This window comes from Pleurodeles waltl, chromosome 2_1, assembly GCF_031143425.1.
Source record: "Pleurodeles waltl isolate 20211129_DDA chromosome 2_1, aPleWal1.hap1.20221129, whole genome shotgun sequence".
Taxonomy (NCBI): domain Eukaryota; kingdom Metazoa; phylum Chordata; class Amphibia; order Caudata; family Salamandridae; genus Pleurodeles; species Pleurodeles waltl.
The window spans coordinates 638,631,720-638,653,693 of NC_090438.1; the positions used below are offsets into that span (position 1 = coordinate 638,631,720).

The 21,974-nt window shown below is 42.8% G+C and overlaps 1 protein-coding gene across 2 annotated transcripts in view; it reads right to left on the reverse strand.

The window, feature by feature from the left end:
* The window catches only part of UPP1 (uridine phosphorylase 1), a 105,189-nt gene that overhangs the window by 49,584 nt on the left and 33,631 nt on the right, over positions 1-21,974 (reverse strand). For both annotated transcript variants that reach the window (XM_069216090.1, XM_069216098.1), the window contains 2 exons: positions 8,773-8,890; positions 6,193-6,351 (listed from right to left, as the gene is read on the reverse strand). In XM_069216090.1, coding sequence (XP_069072191.1) covers positions 6,193-6,351; positions 8,773-8,890 — 277 coding nt within the window. The remainder of the gene's footprint in view (positions 1-6,192; positions 6,352-8,772; positions 8,891-21,974) is intronic.

Consider the following 21,974-nt stretch of genomic DNA (forward strand, 5'->3'; position numbering starts at 1 on the left):
CACAACCTGCTATAGGGACAAAGCATCAATACTCCGCTGCTTGCACAGTCGTGAGCGGCTATATGGAGCATAGTAAATTCTATCCACAACATACCTTTACGCAAACCCTAGGGGATTGCACTGCACAACTAGCAGAGCTATAAGCTCTGGTGATGGCACTGGAACACACAGATCCTGACCAGCTAACGCTGATTGTCTGTGATTTATACTATTGTGTCCAGTCCTTTAATGAATATCTGCATTACTGGGGCCAGAATGGTTTCAGAGATTCCAAAGGTAAAACCATCAAACACAGAGTTCTGTGGAGGAAAGTTGCGGATCTGAAGGAAATGCTACCAAATGCCCATGTTGTACATACACTTGGACACCAGTGCGTTGGAATACACGTTCCTGGAAATAAACTGGCTGATGAAGCAGCAAAATCAGCAGTAGCTATGGCTTCTGTTGCTGCAGTAACTCATTCTAGAACGAAATCGGACGATGAAATATGGGTTGCCGTGAAAGTCACGGCTGAAGGCACACCCTTTCCAAAAGCATTTCCTGCTAAATATTCCTACTGGATGGCAGACTTATTTTTCGCCACAGCTTCAATACTAGGTGTGGCTAATCGCGAGATTCCCAACAAAGTTGGAAGACTAGAGTCCATCAAAGCAGCGCATGAGGGAGTTGCTTCTGCCCATGCAGGTATGTCGGCTACAATATCATTGTTGCAGGCTCGTTATTGGTGGCCAAGTCTATACAAACAGACCAAGCAGTATGTCCTTTGTTGTGATATCTCCCAACAAATTAAGGGGTCCACCATTGAACTCCCACCGCAGACACCCCTCCTAATTTCTAACAAACCATTACAAAGTGTGTACCTGGACCATTACGGTCCTTTGACACCTGACAGTGCATACAAATACATCTAAGTCGCTGTTGACTCTTGCTCCAGATTTCTATGGGTGAGGCCACAACGCTTGGCTGATGCTCGGACTGTTATTAAAGATTTGCAAGTCTTTATCAGCACATTTGCAGTTGTGACTTTCCACTCGGACCAGGGCCCTGCTTTTACCTCAAGGGCATTCAGGGACGCCATGGCCTCGTTAGGGGTCCAACTCCATTACTTGTCTTCATTTCATCCCGAGGGAAATGGTGTTGTGGAAAGACAAAACTGAGATTTAAAGCAGTCCTTAACAGCCAGAGTACTAGGTGTGGGTCATAGTTGGTTTAATCACTTGTATGGAGACCTGAGAGCACTTAATAATCTGCCTAGATGGTCTCTGGGGGGTCGTACTTCATAGGAGTGCCTGTTTGGAACGCAAATGTATGTTCCAGATCTTGATGGTCCTGGCGTGGAGGCAGCAGAAACACCTTTTAACATAAATGAACGTGTCACTGTCTTGCAGGAATTACAAAGGTTCTGTGACGACAACGCATCTGCCAGTGCTGCCTCCTTAGGAATTAAGGATGTACCAATAACACCTACCGGCTGGATTCCAAAGATTGGTGATCTAGTACGTGATAACGTTGCTGTGAAAAAGGAGTTTGGTCCTTCCTATTGTGCTTCGGTTCCAGTCCTGGGAATACATGGGACCAGAACTGTAATTCTACCACCGCTGCCTGTTTCTAAATGAAACCACTTTGTCTCCATCGACAATGTCAAGTTACACCATGTGGCCGAGCCTACACAGCAGACCTAGAGGAACAACCATTAGTATCCAAATCCCTCTCACTACTGGTCAAGTTGTCCCTCTACAAGTTTTGAGCAGCAACGCTGACACCTCTCCAAGATTGGGGAGGGTGGAAAATGATCGTTCATTAGTTCCACTAGCATCTTTTTCAACGAGCAACACAGAAAATTTAGACCAATCATTCTCAAATTATACACAAACGGATGTCATCATTTATTAAGAACCACCACGGGAGACCACTGTTAGTTCTCCTCTTCAAAATATGGCTCCAGTTTTTTGTACGAACTGCTTCTGGATACTTTGCCGACATCAATGACACTTTCTCTGACTCATCTGCCTCTTCTGCATCTGAACTGTCAAGAACACGTAAGATGATAATTTGGCTCAAAACAAATTATTTTATTCTCCCATGGAACTATCTGTGGCTTTCCTTGACTATATTAGCTTTCCTTCTTTGGACAGGCTTTGTTATTATCTTCTTTCTACTAATACATGGTCATCACCTTCCTGAATGATCAACAGTTGAACTGGTGGATGAGGTCCTGAAACCTCATTTCTCTTCTCACATGGTCCGCAGAGACTTGTCTTATGTGAACATTTCCGCTATACCAATTCCTGATGGGATTGTTTGGGATAAAGTCACATTTGATATATACGGCCCGATGGAGGTCATTCAAATACCATATGTGTTTAAACTTTCTATGAATGATGTAATAATACCTGGAATTTTTTCCGTTGACTAGGATGTAAAAACTGTTGATTCTATGATGACTGAGTTGCAGTATTTTACTGTATTTGAAAATGAGGATGTTTATCAATCCAAATAAAATTATGGAAACATGTTCTGTTATAATATTTATGGACACCATTTCATTCACAGAGCAAGTACCCAGAAAACCATTTTTAATTACACACAATGGGAACATTGTCTAACTCCTCAAGAAAGTTCTAAAATATATTCTGGAAAATTTACATATTTTTCTGGGCACAATGTTAAAAATGCTGAGTCATATTATTTCAAGTTGCCATTTATGGAAAATGTACATATATTGTTGACGGTTAGAAAATTAATTTATTCTTTTGTTTCCCGGTTGGCTTTAGAAGGCAATGAATATTGGTTGATTGAATTAAAAAGTGTGTGGGGAACAAAACATTGGCAAATAAGGGGAAAGGAAGCTTTATTTAGAGCATGCCTGTTCCTGTTCAAATGATATTTTTGAATTAAATTGTACAAAAGACAAGTTGTTTAGGCTTGGCAAAAATTAAGGATTTGAATGTGCCCAGTATTCCTGTCCCAGCAAAGTTTTACAAATGGCAACAATTTGTCAATGCAACAGAAGATCAGCTCGATGAATGGGTCCAAAATAGCACATTTAATGCTTCACTTTCACGTCCTGGTGGGTAGGTATTGTGGCCAATAGATACTAATGGGTGTCATAAATGTTTTGTAAACTCCACTGGGTTTTTGAAACAAGTAGGCCTGACCCTCGCTATGTGTCAGCTGAACACGCGGGTATAGTAATGACATACAGTGTAGGGAAAATATGCCAGCAATGGTTTAAGAGTTCCTCACTAGATACTGTTAAAGATCACATCAGTCTCCTGTCTAATAATACTGATTTACAGGATTTCCTCTTAGGTCCCAGAAAACAACGCAGAAAACGCTTCTTATATGCAGTCTATAATTAAATTTGGAAGCCTTCTCAACAAGAAGCTGCTGCCCGGTTAAGGCAAATTGATCAGGAAAATTTATAGAAGTCATTAGCTGTTGTAGATAATGGGATTAATACCCTGTCCGACCAAATATATACCTTAAACAACATTGTTTCTTCTGCAATAGACATAGTACAGAGAGACATGTGCTCTTTACACCATGGACAGAGTCAACTAGATCCATTATGTAATTAGGTTGGACACAACAAACACTGAAAGCAGGTTGCGTTCCCTGGCAACACATTAGCACGAGGGACATATTTTCTACATTTAATTTAACGTGACAACAACAACTAATGGCTAAGAAGGAAGCGACTTATGTCATGATAAATATTGAGAAATTAGAAAAGATGCCTTTTACAATGGCTGAAATACCTTCTGCTGAGTGGTTAATACACAGGGTCATCAATCTGCCTATTTCAACAATTCAATTCACATCCTGCTTAAAACACATTCCAGTGGGCAGAGATGAAAGGTTAGGAGATAGTTACATACACGAGGTTTGCGAACTGCTCTTCACATACAAATTTCTCAGTGACATGAAAAAGGTCTTTCTTAGCGGTGGTGAATGCAAGACTTCTGTCAGCCATTCAATGGTTTGTAAACAGCTGTCCTTGCATGGGGGGTGTAAAGCTTCAGCAGCGAACTTGGCTTGTTATCTGAAGGGAGTCCCCTTGATTAGACCTGCGTTCCAGGTGCTCTCGAATGGCAGCTATGTGTTCCTTAATAGTGAGAGCTGCTGTGGGATGTGAGCCTGAATAGTTTATGTTGTTTCGGTCTCCAAAATTGTTAAATGCTGCGGGAATGTACTTTTTCCTCCTACACGACAGAGGGAAGTAGCTGAGATTTGGCTCCTTATCACTACTTCGAATGTGAATTTGGACAAGCTGAGCAGACTCAAGACCTTATTGTTTCAAAAACATGTGGCACCTACATCTGCACACAAGACCTATGCGCCTCAGGTTGTGAGGTCATCCGCATAGTCCCTTTTAAGTACTAACTTTCCGAGACACTGAACTCGTGGGTCAGATATTTAACGTGTCCAGTACTACTGGAATTGCACATTTCTTTAAGGCTGTTGGTTCTGGTTTCGTCCAGACCTTTTCCTCTATATTTGGCTTAATACCTTCACCCATACGGCTTTGGGATACGAATGCTCCTTGGTTTTCCTTGGCAAGGAACTTTCTACTTTACCACCTGCCGAAGTGAAAGATTTCTTATCTTCAATTATCCCGGATTCAAACAACGATTTTACCGATGACTCTGACTTTTGAAATTCTGATTTTCTTGACGCCACAATCAACATTTCAACATTTTAAATTGTCATTTTCATACCTGCTCAAGTGTCTTTTAACTTGTCATCATTGACATTTCCATATATATATGCTCTAAGATGAATTTTAGTAGCTTTTATATATCAAATTAGGCTTTGAACAACCTTTGTGCCAGCAAGGGGAGGGTGTTGTGTAGCAATTTTAGCCATAGTTTTATAAATATTATTTTAGCAAACTAGGCCTGCCGCTGTGCACGTTAACCTAGATATATTTTATTTTAGCTTTGTTATATTATTTTAACATTAGCAATTTTTGTGGTCTTGTTTTATTTTCTCTATCTAGCTCTTCTTCACCTAGGTCAGCACTGCCTTCTTAAGGCTGCAGTAAGATAGGTTGCTGGCAAACGTGGTACGCTTTGTCTCTAATGTTCACAGAAACATACACACTCTTACGTGGGATCCTTTCTTGGAACATCAGATGTTTTAGTATAAAAACACTACTTTGATCCATGTACATTAGAGGGAGATTCCAGACAGATGGCCATGACTGTATGCTGATTGCTTCGCTACAGCTGCTTATGTAGACTACAGGCCTCTTGCTCAGGTCTGAGGGATGATGTCTTCCCAGGGGGAACCTGAAAGGCAGAATTAGAGCTTAACATGCTGTGCTCTAACATAGCTGAGGTAGGAACTATCCCTACAGACCTTGGTGACAATATGGTAGCGTTATTCTTGTGTTTTACTCACCTTGTCACAATTTTAATCTTATTGTGCTTCATCATCCTAGTTATTGCAATACATGCTTTATTATCTAAGATGCAGTTACTTCATTAAAACCTTATTGAACTTTACTCTGCCCCTGATTGCCCTTGCATAAATGAGACTAATGTAACTGAGAGAAACGGATGGGATCTGAGTGACCACGATTCTCTCGAGGAGTCATGTATGTCACACGCCCAGTTGCCCTAATCACCCCTGCTCTTGGGTGTAGATGGGGGACTGCTAGTTAGCCGGAACAAACCCGGATTAGGCCGATAGGTGTCACATGGTGCTGGGTAAGACTTGGTCCCCGCAGTGCAGGTGATTCTGCCACCCAAATCCAGTAGTCTCATTAGGATAATGAGAACCTATGCGACAAAAGGACAAGTGATTACACTGTGGAGTGGAATATATGATGTGCTGTTTGTGCTGGAGGAAAAAAATGGAAAGGTTATTCCCCCAAAAACACTTCTCTAGGCTACACATAACCACGGGCTAAACCTCTCTGCTTTTGCTGTAGTTACCTCATGCTACTTAGCTGGCTGACACTCGACACGAAAATCTGGAGTGCTTCTATTTAGCAAATTTTGATAATGCTTCACTTTAATATTTTGTAATAACAACAATGCTGATGATGTGAGTATTAGGCTTCTGTTTCTAGTCTTATACTGTTCTCAAGCAGCAGCTTATGAACAGAGAGCATTCCCTAAGAAATATCCATCAATAAATATTTTCATGTACAAATTTAGCAAGAAAAAGAACTGTAATACTTACACTAACTGATAGAACAGGTCCTACTTTGTACATTGCATAGCGGTCTGTTCCTGCACAGATGTTTGGAATGTCGGCCTTTGGATCTCCTAATTTCAACTCCTCTGCTATGTACTGTGTAAAGAATTTCATCCTGGATGCACTACCGCCAACACACACAAACTGAATGGGCGACATTAAAAAAAGAATATATTTAGTAAACTGTGAGAGGATATAGCAAAAGTTCTGATCTGGTAATTGGTTTCAGTTCAACACTGTGCATTTCTATTAATTTTTATAGTGCTTCTAGATAAAGTGATGGATATACCAAGGAGAAAAGTGCTACAGAACAATCAGGGGCGTAGCTTCAGGGGGTTGTTTGGGTGTTACACTCCACCTAATAAATGTATTCGGTTGTAAATATCTGTCAGATTTCCCTTAGGATTTTTGCATGCATGCACTATTCACTCCATTTTGAAGTTCTAAAAAAATTGGTTAGTTTACAAAATAATTTGTTTTAGGCGCCACTAACAATCCGCCCTGCTCTCCCTTCCCACCGCCCCTTCAGTCCCCCCTGCTGTCCTGCTTCTCAGACAATGTATTTTATCATGATATGACAGCGTCATTGTCGGGAAATCTGAAGCTCAGAACCCCCATCCTTAAGTGCCACCAATCTTAATGACGAAGCTACGCCCCTAAAAACAACAGATGTAAAGACAATAAAAAACTTTACAGAAGGTTTGGTTAATAATGCATGCAGTTCGGCTTTTAGCAATATTTTAAACCTGGAAAGGGTGGATGTCCTGTTATAGTCGAGACAGGGATGAAAGCCAATTGGTCTGAAAGCACATAAAACTTTTATGTTTTATGATAAGACAAATAAAGTACCAGAACGAAGACCTCACGAGAGAGTATTTGCTAAAGCTAAAGGCCACAAATAAGGTGGAGTAAGTAAACAATTGCATTTAAACACAAGTGAAAAAAACTAAAAACTGCTTGAGGTAGTGAAATGCAAGGAAGCAAGCATAATGTGAAAGGCCTTTCATTATCTTGGAGCCAGCACAAAGTAAACCCACGTCAACTTAGGCAATACAAGCTTCCCGTGGACATTGGGCCAGATTTTCTCTAACTAGGTGGATCTTAATTTTGGAAAATCCGACGTACGATACACTTATGTGAAGGGAAAGACACAACTGCTCACAGAAATTGTGAATGTGGGCCTTTTCTGTACGGAATCTAAACTTATAGCTCCAGTAGTTGCTTCTGGCATCAGAACACATTATATTTCTTTCGTGTATTGTGGCTCCGTTAGAACTGGGCTTCTATTTATCATCAACATGTATTTAAAGTACCATGTCAAATGTTTATAATCATTTTTGTTAGTCAATTAAACTTTAGTTTTCTTCACAGTTGCTTCTTCCTTAGAAGTAGTGATATAGTCATTAAAACTATGGTCAGGAAGATATTTACCTTTCTATCGTCTAGCACAGTAAAATAGATTCAAGATCCAAAAAAGACCTGTTAAGACTTTACAAAATAAAGTTTGAGAGGACAAACACAAAAGAATGCTTATGTCATGCTATTGTGACCAGATTTTGTGGCTCCCAAAAAATAATTATGTACATGGCTGCGTGGATAGACTAAATTCAGGGACGTCCAACACCAGTATAAAAATATTGCAGTATGACAAACTATAACTGAGGTAGTTGATGGAGGGACCGTTAGACTCTTGTTTGTACAATTGGTCTTCAGACAACCTCCTATGCATAGTCTGAGTTGACAGTAGGCTTTTTGGAGCTATCCTGACTATTTTCTACGTTCCCTGGGAACCAGGATCTATACCTTTCCAGTGTCTGCTGGTCTGACAACAGCAGTACTCTCCTGTACCCCACACCACAGGCCAAACACACACTTCAGCCGGGAAAGTATGAACGTTTTCCCCTTAACTTCATTGCCTGAATTAATTGTCAATCAATATGAAACCGGTTCCATCCAAAAGGATCCTGATATTTCTTTGACACTAACGTGGCCCTTAAGGTCCCACTAGGAATGATTGCTGCTTCAAGCGCCATCACTGTGTGCTCCAGTCTTACAGGCTGCTAGGAGTGGGCTTCTGGGAACTAGGCTTGAGCTCTGGTGCTCATGCACCGTGAAAGAAGCTGAAACAGAGCCAAATACAACCTGCTCCCTACGAGCAATCCAAGCAATTCGATGGATTGGAAGATTGGCCCTTATCCCTGGGCTAGCATTATCATGAGTTCTTAACATAATAATATATAACAGGCATGCCCAGCTTCGTACTCTCATAGGCTAAGCAATGAGGACCATGGCAAGGCTATCACTGAGATTGTAAAAACTGTTAGCATTTTTACAAATGTTTAGGTCATTCTAATGTGGTTGTTTTATGCTCTTATGACACCATAACATAAGGTGTACAATCCTGTTAAAATCAGGGATTGAAGTGCTTATATTTTGCAATTTAATCGCAAAGAAACACATAGTGCACCACTGGCTTCTTAATAACTGAAAAGAGCGAGTTAAGTAATTGTTATTTAAACATTTTTAGCGATATTATAGTCTGCTTGCTACAGTGCATTATCTTACCTTTACGTCTCCAAACAAGGCAGGGAAATCATGTGTTCCTGTCCCAAGATCGAAATGATACAATATATCTTCCTTCATCATGTCGAGGTGAGGGTTTGAGAGGTGAACTCCGCAGGCTCTGTGAAAATGGGAGGAGAGCGAGTGAGGAAGCTACACATCCCTAAAATGCACAAGAATGCCACCTTCGACTCGGTGATGTAAGCAGGGGTCCATTAACAGCATCGTTCTGTGCACACAACTTTTCTGAACAGCGAAAATCTTATACTGTAGGAAGCTAAGCTCCACTTAGGCTCTCCCAGGCCACACCGTGGGAACCCACAACCCAGAATGCTTTCCATTTTGTAGCTGAGATTACACAAGAGGCACCTGCTGCCCTTAAATGTCTTCTGCATCGTCAAGAGGTTTCTAATTTTCCCCAGAGGGAATTAATTTTCGTTTATAAAAGCCAGGGATGTACCTGTGATTCAGAGCAAACCAGAGGAAGACATAAATCACCATTGCCTTCTTGGGCATTGGGGTTGTCAGTATTAGCTATTTATGAGATAAGGTACTCCCAACTGTGTGCTGTAAAGACTATGATACTGAGCTGGTCGTGCGCCGTAAGAAGACACGAGGCTCCAGGAAAAAAAACTTCAGAAGGTCCAAAAACTTCAAAGGTTCTTTCAATATCAGTTTTAGGTGCAACTCGCGATATAGTGTTCCCACTTGCCCGACTGATGAACTTGCGCCTATCAGTTTCCAATACACTTCTCCTGTTTTAATTAACCCATTTATTGGTAGTTAATGTTGAGAAAAGATACTATAATGAACGGACTGGGGGGTAGATTTGGGACTGCTTTTGCTATTTTACAGTGAAGACTTTCGGGGTGAGAGAGAGGGCGGACTGCAGATTACCTCTCTCGTAGGCCCTCCAGGCTGCCTCCGCCCAAGCACCCCAAAAGTCCTTTTTGCCTTAAAGGACAGCGATATGAGAACTCAAAAAGAAGTCGTGCATGTTCCATTTCCGAAATCTGCACCTGGGGAGCAGTTTGAGACGGAGCATGTGTGAAGGAAGCTCCTCTTAGTATATTTCATAGAAACAGCAACCTCACGCGTTTTCTTTTCTGAGAAGAAATATACTTGCCTGACCTAACATTGCAACAGCAGAATCAAAACAGAGTTTTCTTTAGGGTCCCTACAATATAACTTTTAAAAGAGAAACACTTTTACCGGCCGGCATCTGTAATGTGAAGACTTCGATGTCACAAGGCAACTGCAAACAGACTGTAGTCTGGCTGAAGACTCCTCTGAGGAGCTTTTCATGAGTTTTCAAGAGTCCTCTGTCTATGTCTATGCCTGGTTGTGAATAAAAATACATTTGTTCGTATGAAGACAATGGACCTGTGCTCAAGAGAGGAACTTGAGGGTAACAGAGTTATTAAAGGCATGTCCAATGGGCACATGCATGTGCTTCGTAGTCTAGACCAGTTTATTTTCACTTTCAGGCAGGTCAAGTGGCACAGTGCCTCCCCACCTTGTGCACCCAGTAACTAAACAATCCAGACTGAGCCTTCATCTGAGGGCAGTAGGAGACAAGATCCCTGTGTTGCCTCCTAAGGCCTGATAGGGTCAGATATCGCAAATCCCTGCTTTTAGCACATCACATAAAAGAACATCTCGCCCGAGCACGAACTGCATCCAAACCCTCACTATGAACCATCCTCTTCGTTTCAGTCTCATGCAAAGATGTAACAAATCACTCCACCCCATAAAACACACTTAGGTGCAGTTGTTATTCTAGTTTTACTATTGGGGCATTCTCTATTATATTGCTCGTGTTCTTCTTTGAGAGCTTGTCTCCATTCATGCTGTTCCTGTGCTGACCATCTCCATGGTTCCTTTCTTCCCTCCTCGCGTGCTTGGGACTTGCAGAAGTGCCTCGCTTGTTAGCTGTTGACTTGGGAGGTGCCCCTCTTGTGACACACAATCAGCCATACAAATCCAACCCAAGCAACAGCATTCCCACACCTTCGAACACCACAAAGCAATGACAGATAATGCATGCTTGCTTCAAATTGATCAAAGCTCACTCCATAGTCATGCACCCAACAGACATTTCATACCTAAACCCCACACATAACCTGGTTGCCATTTTTATTACAGAAGCTTGCTTCTCTCCGAATTCATCACCACCATCCTCAATATCTTCCTCCCACAAATCTATACCATGCAGCAAATCGATGTACTGGACAAAGCCGCATGTGGACCTGATATTGTTTAGCAAATCATCATGGTCTCCAGAACAATGGACATCCTTTAGCTCCTTCAAGCTCCTCTCTTGCCACTTTATCACTGACAGCAGTGCATGCTGTCTTTTTTCAACTAACCTACCAACCACGAACTACACAGGCTTAAGCTCCAAGACACCTGATCTCATCACAGTTTCCTGGCCTAGCAATGGAAGCAGCATCTTAGAAGGCCGTTTCCACCAACCAAGCAATGAATCAATCAAAATCATAAAGGAAGCATTTTTTGACCTATTGGATAATGCATGAATCATGCAGCTTGTCACACTGCCAGCATACATCAAAGGGAGCACCCTAGACTAAGTTCCGTGTGACAAGTCCAAACTCACCTTTCACCCCAGACCCGGTGACTGGACCCTCATGACGAAGCCAGTGCAGCCAACCTACCCATCATTTTACTCACCCATCAAGGGCAAATGGAACCATCATAGCAGCTGACTAGAGAGCATGTTAGGCTAACTGCCTTGCTGCACCGTCATCACAGCCAGTCCTTTGGAGTAGCAAGAGTGATGTGCCCTATAGCAAGCACAATATAGGGGCCCCACTGGTAGCTAGTAAAGAACAGCAGTAATTGAGATGCAGTGGACCATTCTCTGCCCTAGTGCCTCAGAACCTGTGCTGCATCAGGCACAGTGAAGTTTACTTGTTTTACGTGGACAAAATCCAAAAGCGAGGCTTTGTTCTTGCAGATTTTTGACACCATTACAGAAATTCTCTAAATTAGGCCATTTGATTCAAGCACTACCTCCAATACCAATGTTTATCCACTACTATAGTGAAGAAAGAGGAGGGCCACTGAAATAAAACACTTGCCTAGGATCACACAATTTGGTAAAGCGGGCAAAGCTAGGATTACTCCAAGGTTTTGTGGTTTTACATTGTGCAATTCGGCCACTAGATGTATATGCTTCTGTTGGACCTGGCCCTTTTTGCTGGGTTATCCCCAAACTTTTTGCCTTTCTCCTCCTAATTTTTCTGACCTATTGTTGTTGGCTTTAGGACTCTGGACACTTTACCACTGCTAACCAGTGCTAAAGTGCATATGCTCTCTGTCTAAAATGTATTGATCATTGGTTTCTCCATGATTGGCATGTTTGATTTACTATTAAGTCCCCAGTACAGTGCACAGTGTGTGCCCAGGGCCTGTACATCAAAAGCACTAGTGGGCCTACAGCACTGATAGTGCCACCCACATTAGTAGTCATGTAAACATGTCTCACCACTGCAGTAACTGTGTGTGCAGTTTTAAACTTCCATTTCAACCTAGCAGGTGAACCCACTTGCCATGCCCAAACCTTCCTTTTATTACCTGTAAGTCACCCCTAAGGTAGGGAAACGGCAGCCCTATGGACAGGGTGCAGTGTATTTAAAAGGTACAACATGTACTGGTGTGTTTTACATGTCCTCATGGTGAAATACTGCTAATTTCGGTTTTTAATATTGCAAGGCCTGCCTCTCCCATAGCGTAAAATGGGGATTGCCTTGAAATATATTTTAAGTGTAATTTCTCATTGGGAGCAGATAGAGATGTGGAGTTTGGATCTCTCAACTCACAATTAATAAATACACATTTTGGTGAAGTTGGTTTTCAAATTGTGAGTTTGAAAATGCCACTTTTAGAAAGTGTGCATTTTCTTGCTTAACCATTCTTTGCCCCTGCCTTCCTGCTAAAAGCATGTCCAGGTCAGGATGATAGCTGGACTGTTTGTGTATTCACTCTAGGCAGTCACACAAATGGAGCTGAGGTATGCCCTGCAAGTCCTGACGACCCATGACCAGGCTGATGGGTCTTCCTGAGGTAGAGTGGTGGGAGGAGCTGACACTTGCACCTGAATAGGGCTGTATCTGTCCTCACACAAAGCAGTCTCCAACCCCCTGGATTGTGTCTTGGACCAGGGCTGGGAAGGCAGGGTCATGTGCACTACAAAGACTTCTCTTTGAAGTCTGCCTACTTCAAAGACAGAAAAGGGTATAAGTACTGGACTTCTGAGCCCACATAGTTAGAAGACTTCTGGACTGAGGACATTCTGCCAGGAAGAAGAGTGGGATGCTGTAGGAGGGATTGCCACTCTGCCTCTTGCTTTGTTTGCTGGCCTGCTGCTTGCTGCTTATGTCCTGGGAGTGAAAGGACTGGATTTTGCTTTTTACACCCTGCTTTCCAAGGTTCTCCAAGGGCTTGAACTGAGCTTGCCCCCTGTTAAGAAATCTCAGGAACCTCAAAGACTTCATCTGCCAGTGCCTTGGGTCTTCTGCTGAGAGTCGTGAATTGCCAATTGGTGCCAACTACAGTTCAGGGTCCCGTGGAAGTGTAAGCTGGTGATGTGAAGGAGGAAATTCATGAACTGACATATGGCACCTGCAGAATCGATGTAGACCCTTCAGAATCGACGCAGCATCTGTTTCACCGCAGTTCCATCATCATAGTGCGTCAATTTCTCATCAAACCCCACTGCAGTAAGGTACTGAGGTTGTGTGTCAGGAAATCAATGCATCACCTTTCCTGCAAACAAAGAATCAACACATCACCTCCCCTACCAGTAAAGAACCGACACATCGTCTCACCTGCGAGGAAAGAATTAATGCTTCACCTCTCCTGCGCAGTGAGGAACCGACGCATTGCTTTGCTTTTTTGGCGTCTCACCTCCCCTGCAGCCCACATTGTCTTTGTTTTTTATGCATCCCAGGTACTTTGTGCTAAAACAATGCAACCATTGATTCCTATGGACTACAACTCATTTAAACCTTTAAAAAGATATTTTTACTTGTCTATGTTGGATTGTTGTAGTTTTGGTCATGTTTTACTCAAATAAATATTGGCTATTTTTCTAAACTGGCGTGGAGTACTTTTGTGGTGTTTTAGCTGTGTTACTGTGGGTTGCATACAAATACTTTACACATTACCTCTGAGATAAGCCTGACTACTTGAGCCAAACTACCAAGAGTGTGAGCAGGGGTTATCTTAGGTATGTGGCTCCCTTAACCTGACTAGAGTGAGAGTCCCTAGTTGGACACAGTGCAAACCACTGCCAACTAGAGACCCCATTTCTAACATTTTCGATTCCCCTACACTCACTATACTGCAACTATACTTCAGTATGCGCTCCTCCCCACCCAACCGCCATACTTCTAGCATCAATGTGGCCCTCCGTCCCATCACAAACCTAACTTTGTGGCCCCTGGGAAACTGTTTGTGCATACCCATGATATAGTGAATTCATTTAATCTGATATTTTTTTGTGTTTGTGCTTTATTTTCAGATGGTTCCACTCAGAAAGAGACAAACCTTGTCCACTGTTTTTGAGCTGTACTGTCATAAAATAAAGCACTAGCTCAAAAAAATACGGGTTTATATTAGTTCAGTTTACATACTGCAGGCACATAAAACAGGCTTTCGGTTCTGTGCTGGGCTAATGCAGCCCATCATGACACAGCCCATTGGCGGTACCACCCATCTAATATATAACTGCTATAAAATAAAAAGGAAAACTTCGAATTTTTTTGACCAGCTATTTTGATAAAACTGTTATCTCGATCCCTCCACTTGCTCATCTTAGAGAAAATAAACACTTTTGCAACTGTTCAAAAATGAATTTCATCACCCATCATACAATCCTCCTGTTAGAAGCTATCAAGGTTGGGGAGGACATTAGGAACATGGACGTCATTTAGGGTCCATCAGTGGCCGCAGCTGTGAACCCTGACGTGTCCTTTGCTACCCCTGGCACTGCTTTTGTGACCGCTGGCCTCAAAGGTGGCAAATTCAGTGCCAGGAACACAGAGGCAGCTCGTCCTTATGGAAGTCAGTTGGGGCTTCACTTTCTTTGTTTTCTGTCAATTTATTAAACTAATAGTGAACAATAATATATTATTCATTATTAGTTTAATAAAAATGGAGTACAATTGGCTGGAATATGCCCTTCCATGGCAGCTGAGGTAAGTAAAAACTGTTTCTAAATGTATGTTTTGTGTGTGTGCTTGCGGGTGAGAGTGTGTTTTGCTTGAGAGTGTGTGTACTTAAGTGTGAATTTGTGTGTATGTATAGGTGTGTGTGTGTGAGTGAAAGTGACGGTGAAAGGACATGTGATGTCACTTCCGCTATCCCTGGCATTTCGGTTAACTGACGTCCATGGATAGGAACTGCATAAAGGATTACTGGCTTGTTCAGTGGTAGAAGAAAAGTGGTACGCAAAGCAATTGGAGAGCGAGAAGATGATAACAGAACAAGAAGTGAAGAAAAAGAGAAGAACACAGTACATTTACTTCATACAAATTTCTGACGCCTGCTGAGTACTTTCACCCTGTATTGTCCATGATGACACACCCTCTCGGTACAGTCCCCTTTCCTACAGGAATGTCATTCACTCTGTACAGCTCCTTTTAATCCATTTCCCAGGCCATGTAACAGGGCTTAAGAGGAAGTTTTGGGCGCACGTACACACTCCATTTTACATCTGTGTCCTCGTCGTTATCTTGTCAAAATGACACCAACCTTTCCCCACATAGTAATCCTGCCTAAATGCCATCCACGTTTAATTTATCCACCGAACGTTATCTGGTAACGAGGATAGCTTTTGGTCCTATCAGGAAACGCACTCGTTAAAGCACCCCAGAGCATGGAATCCTGCCATCTGAGATCTTCTGGGCAGATATGCACTTTTGGACTTTCCACATCGTGGTTGCCAAAGCAACCGCCCTTGCGTCACCTTACAGTATATCTTTGGGCCAAGATTTACATGAGACTTTTTCTAACAATTTCATAACAGGATGTGACATTATGAGAGTTCATTGCAGGTTACTTCTCACGCAGAAACGCGCTGTCCCAGTGGACCAAAAAAACAGACGTTATGATTGTGAAGAAAACAAGAATTCTTGAGCTGCAACTTGCAAAGTTTGAGCATACCTTGCAAACTTACAAATGGTGTATTCCCGAGTGTAGGTGCTACAGCATACGCAGTCCTTAAATAAGAACCAACAATGATGCCAACACGTTTTGTTAAAAAATCTTTTACATGAAGTAGTTCGAGGAGTAGCCAGACAAAATATACCTGGAAGTTACAAAAGCAAGTGGATGAGCAATTAATTTAAGAATTTAGAGGGAAGCTGGCATGGTTCCCTACCCCAGAGACGTTTTTAAATAAAATTCGGGAAAATAATAGAAATGGTGCATTTCAAATTAGATCAGTAAAATTTGTCAAAATTTTGTAAAATGTGGTGATCGTGTTGCAGTGGTGGTCACCGTACTTGCGAAAGATATTTTGCGGAATGTAAAGGGAAATTTTCATTTATTGGACCTGTCCTTTTCTGCAGGGTTATCCTCAGACTTTTTGCCTTTTCCCTCCACTTTTTGCTGAATTCCTTCTTGTTGGTTTTAGGATTCCATGCACTTCACCACTGCTAACCATTACTAACGTGCATGTGTTTTGTGCCCTAAAATATGGTAACATAGATTCTCCACAATTAGCATATTTAATTTACATTTAAGTCCTTAGTAAAGTGCCCTACATGTGGCCATGGCCTGTAAATTAAATGGTACTAGTGGCCTTGCAGCAATGATTGTGCCATCTACTATAGTAGCCCTTTAAACATTTCTCAGATCTGCCTCTGCAGAGCCTGTATATGCAGTTTTAAAATGCCATTTTGACCTGGTAAGTGTACTCAATTGCCAGGCCAAACATTTTATTACAAGTAAGTCACCCCAAAGGTAGGCCCTGATTAGCCCAAAGGACAGGGTGCAGTGTATTTAAAAAGTTGGGCATGTACTTTTAAGTTTAACATGCCATGGTAGTGAAAACACTATTACATTTGTTTTTCACTAATGCAAGGCCTATCTCTCCCATAGGTTAATTTTGAGGTTACTTTGAAGCACCCTTTAAGTGTAACTTTCAATTGGGAAAAGATAGAAATTTGAGGTTTGGTGTCTCTGGATTTACAATTTAAAATCACAACTTATGGAGAAGTCGGATTTTAAATTGTAAGCCTGAAAATGCCAATTTTAGAAAGTTGGCATTTTTTCACATTAACCATTTTGGGCATCTGCCTGTCTGGGGATACACTTCTAGGGTAGATAACAGCTTGGCTTTGTGTAGTCCTTCTAGACAGTCACATACAGAAGGAGCCGGGGTGTGACATTGGCATCCTGATGGCCCATCACCAGGCTGGTGGGTCTTCCTGGGCTAGATGGGAGGGAGGAGCTGAACTTACACCTGAATATGGCTGTGCCCATACAAAAGGCTGCATGACCCCCTGTAGGGTGTCAGGAGCCAGGGAAAGAAAGACAAGGACCATGTGCACTTTGAAGGCCTCACTTTAAATGCAAAGTCTCCCCCACTTCAAAGGCTCAACTGCGTATAAGTATTGGACCCCAAACACCACAAAATCAGTACACTTTAGACCCAGATGAGACTGCCAAGAAGAGGAGCTGCAGTGCCAGTAGGGACAACCACTTTGCAAACTGCTTTGCTGTGTTGGCCTGCTGTCTGCTGATTGCTGTGCAGTAGGAGGGATTGTCACTTTGCTACTTGCTCTGTTGTGTTGGCATGCTACCTGCTGCCTCTTGCTTGCCAGTGAGAAGGAATCATCTACTCTCTGCAACTCGGCTGTCCCTGAGTCCTATCCTGCCTGAATCCCCAAAGAACAGACCTGGCCCTTTCAGCAGGGTGTCTGCAGCTGTTTTGCTACACCCGCATGCATCTTTGATGTGCACTGACGGGGGTTGCTGTGTCTGCATTCCTGACTGAGATTGCTGTGCTGGCTTGAAATCACTACAGCCATGCCACCTGAAGGCAGCCAACTGCGGCTCACCATTTCACCTGTAACCCTGAAAGGAGCAGTCAACCATAGTGTGGACCTGCCCAACAGAGACTGCCACGTCTACCCTCTCCAACAGGACCGACGCAGCTGTCTTGAATGCCACCTTTGCGTCACCTGTTAACTGCTGCAACGTGGCCTGGCACCACATTGCAGCTTCCCACAAGAAGGTACTCTGCACATCCAGGCCCGCAGAGTCTCCATAGCCAACCAGTGCGTCAGTGCAGGCCGCTGAACTTGCCTGTATTTCACTGGTCTTGAGGGACTTGCAGTAGCCTTACTTTTGAATGATTGTGGAAGCGCTGTGACATTGGGAAAGCCTATTTGTCAATCCACTGCTCGGAACAATACCATTATGTACCGTAAATGACCTACTAAAAGTGAACATGTACTGCATCAATACTTGAAATATTCATAGCTCCAGAACCATTGTTTGGAATTTTGTCGTAAAAGAGATCCTATTTTGTTAAACTGGTGTGGAGTCATTTTGTGGCATGTTCACTGTTTTTTTTTTATTATTTAAGTCTTGCACAAATACTTTACACATTGCCTCTTAAGTCTGACTTCTCTGTGCCATGCTGCGAGAGGATAAACACATGTTAATTTAGTTTGTGTATCTGACGAACTCTGACTAGGATTGTGGTCCCCACATGGATAGGGCACAAACCTCTGCCAACTAGAGACCCAGGCACTTTTGTATGGGCTTTTAGCATAGGGCCTTACTGCGCTACCATGCGTCAAAGAGAAAGGAAACCTCACCAGCAGAAACAGGTGTAGACCATACCTGCACACTTTGTAACCTCAAGAACACAGTATCCCTTTTCCCAGAGGAAACACGAAATGACCACCACTTTATGAGTAGCGGCAATTCAGGTGCATATTAGATTCCCTCAATTACAGCTGAAAATATACCCTTGGGTTAATGCTCTCTTTTGACTGCGAGGCTATTTCACTGTTACGAAAGGCTCTTTTTTTTAACCACGGCCCTTGTGGGGCAATCAGTGCCAGTTGCCAACTTGCACTTTAAGCACAAGACTCTGCTTTTATAACACAACCCCTGTTCTCAACCATCAAAGTAGTTTGCAACTAGATATGAAACATTCACTGCATTATGCTAGTCATGGTTCTACTGTGGAGTGACTTGCAAAGATGTGCGGGTGCATGGTAAAAGTGGCACTGCCAATAAATGAGTAGCCTTGCCCTGGAATTCATAAATAGGGCACCTGGCATTGTGTACCGCTCCCTCATCAAGAGATCACCAAAAGTGCATGGACTTCAACGCCCCAAAATATGAGGAGTAGCAGAAATTACACCATGCATCCTTTGACCATCCAGACGTGTCCCAGGTGTGACATTTTATACCACCGATAGCCCATCAACAATCTCCGATTTACTGCTGACGGGTTATGGGAAGGGCAAGTGATGCAAGCAACAGGAAATAAAAATGGCTTCTACAGCAACAATCTCCGATTTACTGCTGAGGGGTTATGGGAAGGGCAAGTGATGCAAGCAACAGGAAATAAAAATTGCTTCTACAGCCCTGCTATTGGGTTCCTCCTGCTACTGTTACAGCACTGCCATCAGAACCAAAAGGACATCCGGGGTAGGAGCTGGTGACCCACCGCCCCTTACTGACGTGTATGTTAAGTAGACTGTTGTACTGCCAGGGTCTTTTACTGTCTTCAGTCTGCCTCAACTACCAGTGTTCATGTGCTTGTAGTGTTGCCATCTGGGATTGTCTGTACTTACACCACAGATGGGCGTGATATCCTCAAATCTGCTGCGTTGCAACGTTTAATCACTAAGGGCAAGATTTGAGTTTTCTGAAATAGTGAGTCATTTGGTTCTGCTCCAACCTGCAGGGATGTACATGCATTTCATTGAAGGAACACGTTTTTAGAATACCTTGACTGTTTACTGAATCATCCGAGAAACTGGGGCGTGGGCAGGGCCTGAAATGTGCTCCCAGGCTATTTCCGTTCTTGTAAATTTCCTTTACACTTGAATGCAAACTGAGAGATTTGTTGCATGTTTAAAGGGCTTTAAATAGAGCACAGATGGCGGCATGCCCATGGAAGAGGCCATAAAGTTAGTTTTCAACCTACTTGCTTCAACTTTTTTACGTGAGATGTATTTCTTTGCACTTGTTCAATATTTGTCCCCCTTCTCATTTTTAACCCATTAATAAACTTTGAGACTGCACTCTCTACCGCGAGGCTTCCAGAACTTCCTCTCATCAGACAAACACTGTAACGGCTAGGACTACTTCGAACAAACACTGGCAAAGCCAGAAGGTCTAGCTATAATGTGCTAACACCTGCAAACAGAATGCATACATGTTAACAGACCATAGGGCATATTTACAAGAAAGTGGCGCATCAGTTCAGATGCACTACTTTTCTTGCATAGCCCTACACCCCCTAACGTAACCATGATAGGACTGCATTTACTATGCTGCGCACCATGGCGCATGTTAGGACAATAACGTCAACATTTTTGATGCCATTGTGGTGCTTTGCTGGACTGGTGTCAAAAATGTTGATGCTAGTCCAGAAAGAGCAGAGAGGCCCATGGGGTATAATGGCAGAGTCACTTTAATGCCTGCCCTGAGCAGGCATTAAAAATGATGAAAAAAATGGAGAGAAATCTACAACAATTTACTACAACGTTTTTTGGCCCTCTCTGCGTGGGAACGCCCCCTTGCATACATTATTCCTGACGCAGGTATAATGTGGCACAAGGGGTTACAAAGTGGCACAATACATATATTGCACCCTCTTTGTATATATGGTGCATGGTGGGGGCCTTCTTAACGACTTATTAGCGTACAAACAAATGATGCTGGGGGGTGCAAGGAGATACAAAGGGCTTGCAAATATGCCCTTACCTGTGCTTTGTCTCAGTGAAACCTGCCTTTCTCTGTGCTTATTATCCACTCTTGTGGTGCAGCACATCAAGCGTGTTAAAATAAAAACAAGGCACAGACGTAGGAGTCACAGAAAGACACAAAAATTAATTTATGTTCATTTGTGGAACAGTGCATTTACCCGTTAGTCAGACTATTGAAGAGATCAACCTTTACTAAACCCCCACATGCCACTGAAGGAGAAAAACTTGTCACTTAAATCACTGAAGAATCTATGTATTTTTACTAGTTCATGGGCCTGTTTTATGGCCTAGTGGGCCAGTTTTTACTGTTGATTTATCTGATATTAAAACAAACATTGCCTGCAGCAAACACAAATGCATGCAGTCTTCCATACCTTGCAAAACACTCATACAGCAGTTCAAAACTGGCATGATTTGCAAATGTGGAACCCTTTTTTAGATATCTGATTCCCTATTGTGGACCACTTTTATTTCAGTGCCCAGGTCTGTTTTTGCCCCTGTCCGAGTCTGAGTACAACTGCCCTCTGAGCCAGTCTCACAACAATGGAGCCTCACGCTTGACAAGCACAACAGTACTCTGGGGGCACATACTTGCACACTGCACGATTAGTTTGAGATCTGGAAATAACCTGCCTCTTTCCTCATATATAAATATGACAGAGAAGGCACTAATCTTTGATAGCTACAGTGCCCAGAAATGATGCTGAACATTTCTTGTGTTTTCGTAACCCTTTCTAGCTCTCTCCAAGTACAGGATGCTGGGAAAACAGCCCCACAGTAACTAAATCTGCTTCCCCTATTGCAAAACTGGCCCCCACCCATCCAGCCTCTCAGGGAAATGCTCAATGCCCGCTACGGCCATTCGGTCACTGGCACGCTCCTTGTTTCCATCGATCACACCTTTTGAAAAGAGAGTGCACCATATTCTGTAATTCAGCCCTGGGTCTTCCCAGCTCCACCATTAATTAACTGGGTGGATGGCCGGCTCAGACCATCTGGCAGCATGGGACTAGTTGTAAGTTTCAAGTGCCAGGGAGACTGAAGGTAATGATCTGTACATCAGGTTGTTGCCCCAGCCGACGGGAGCGGCCTGAGATAGTGCCATGCACTGCAGCCTTCATTATCCAGTGGTGAAAGAAGTCCACATAAGACAGTCTACTCCTCAAAAAGATAGTGGCCAGGTGGCAGGATAAATTCTTGCTTGGCTACACTATGATGACA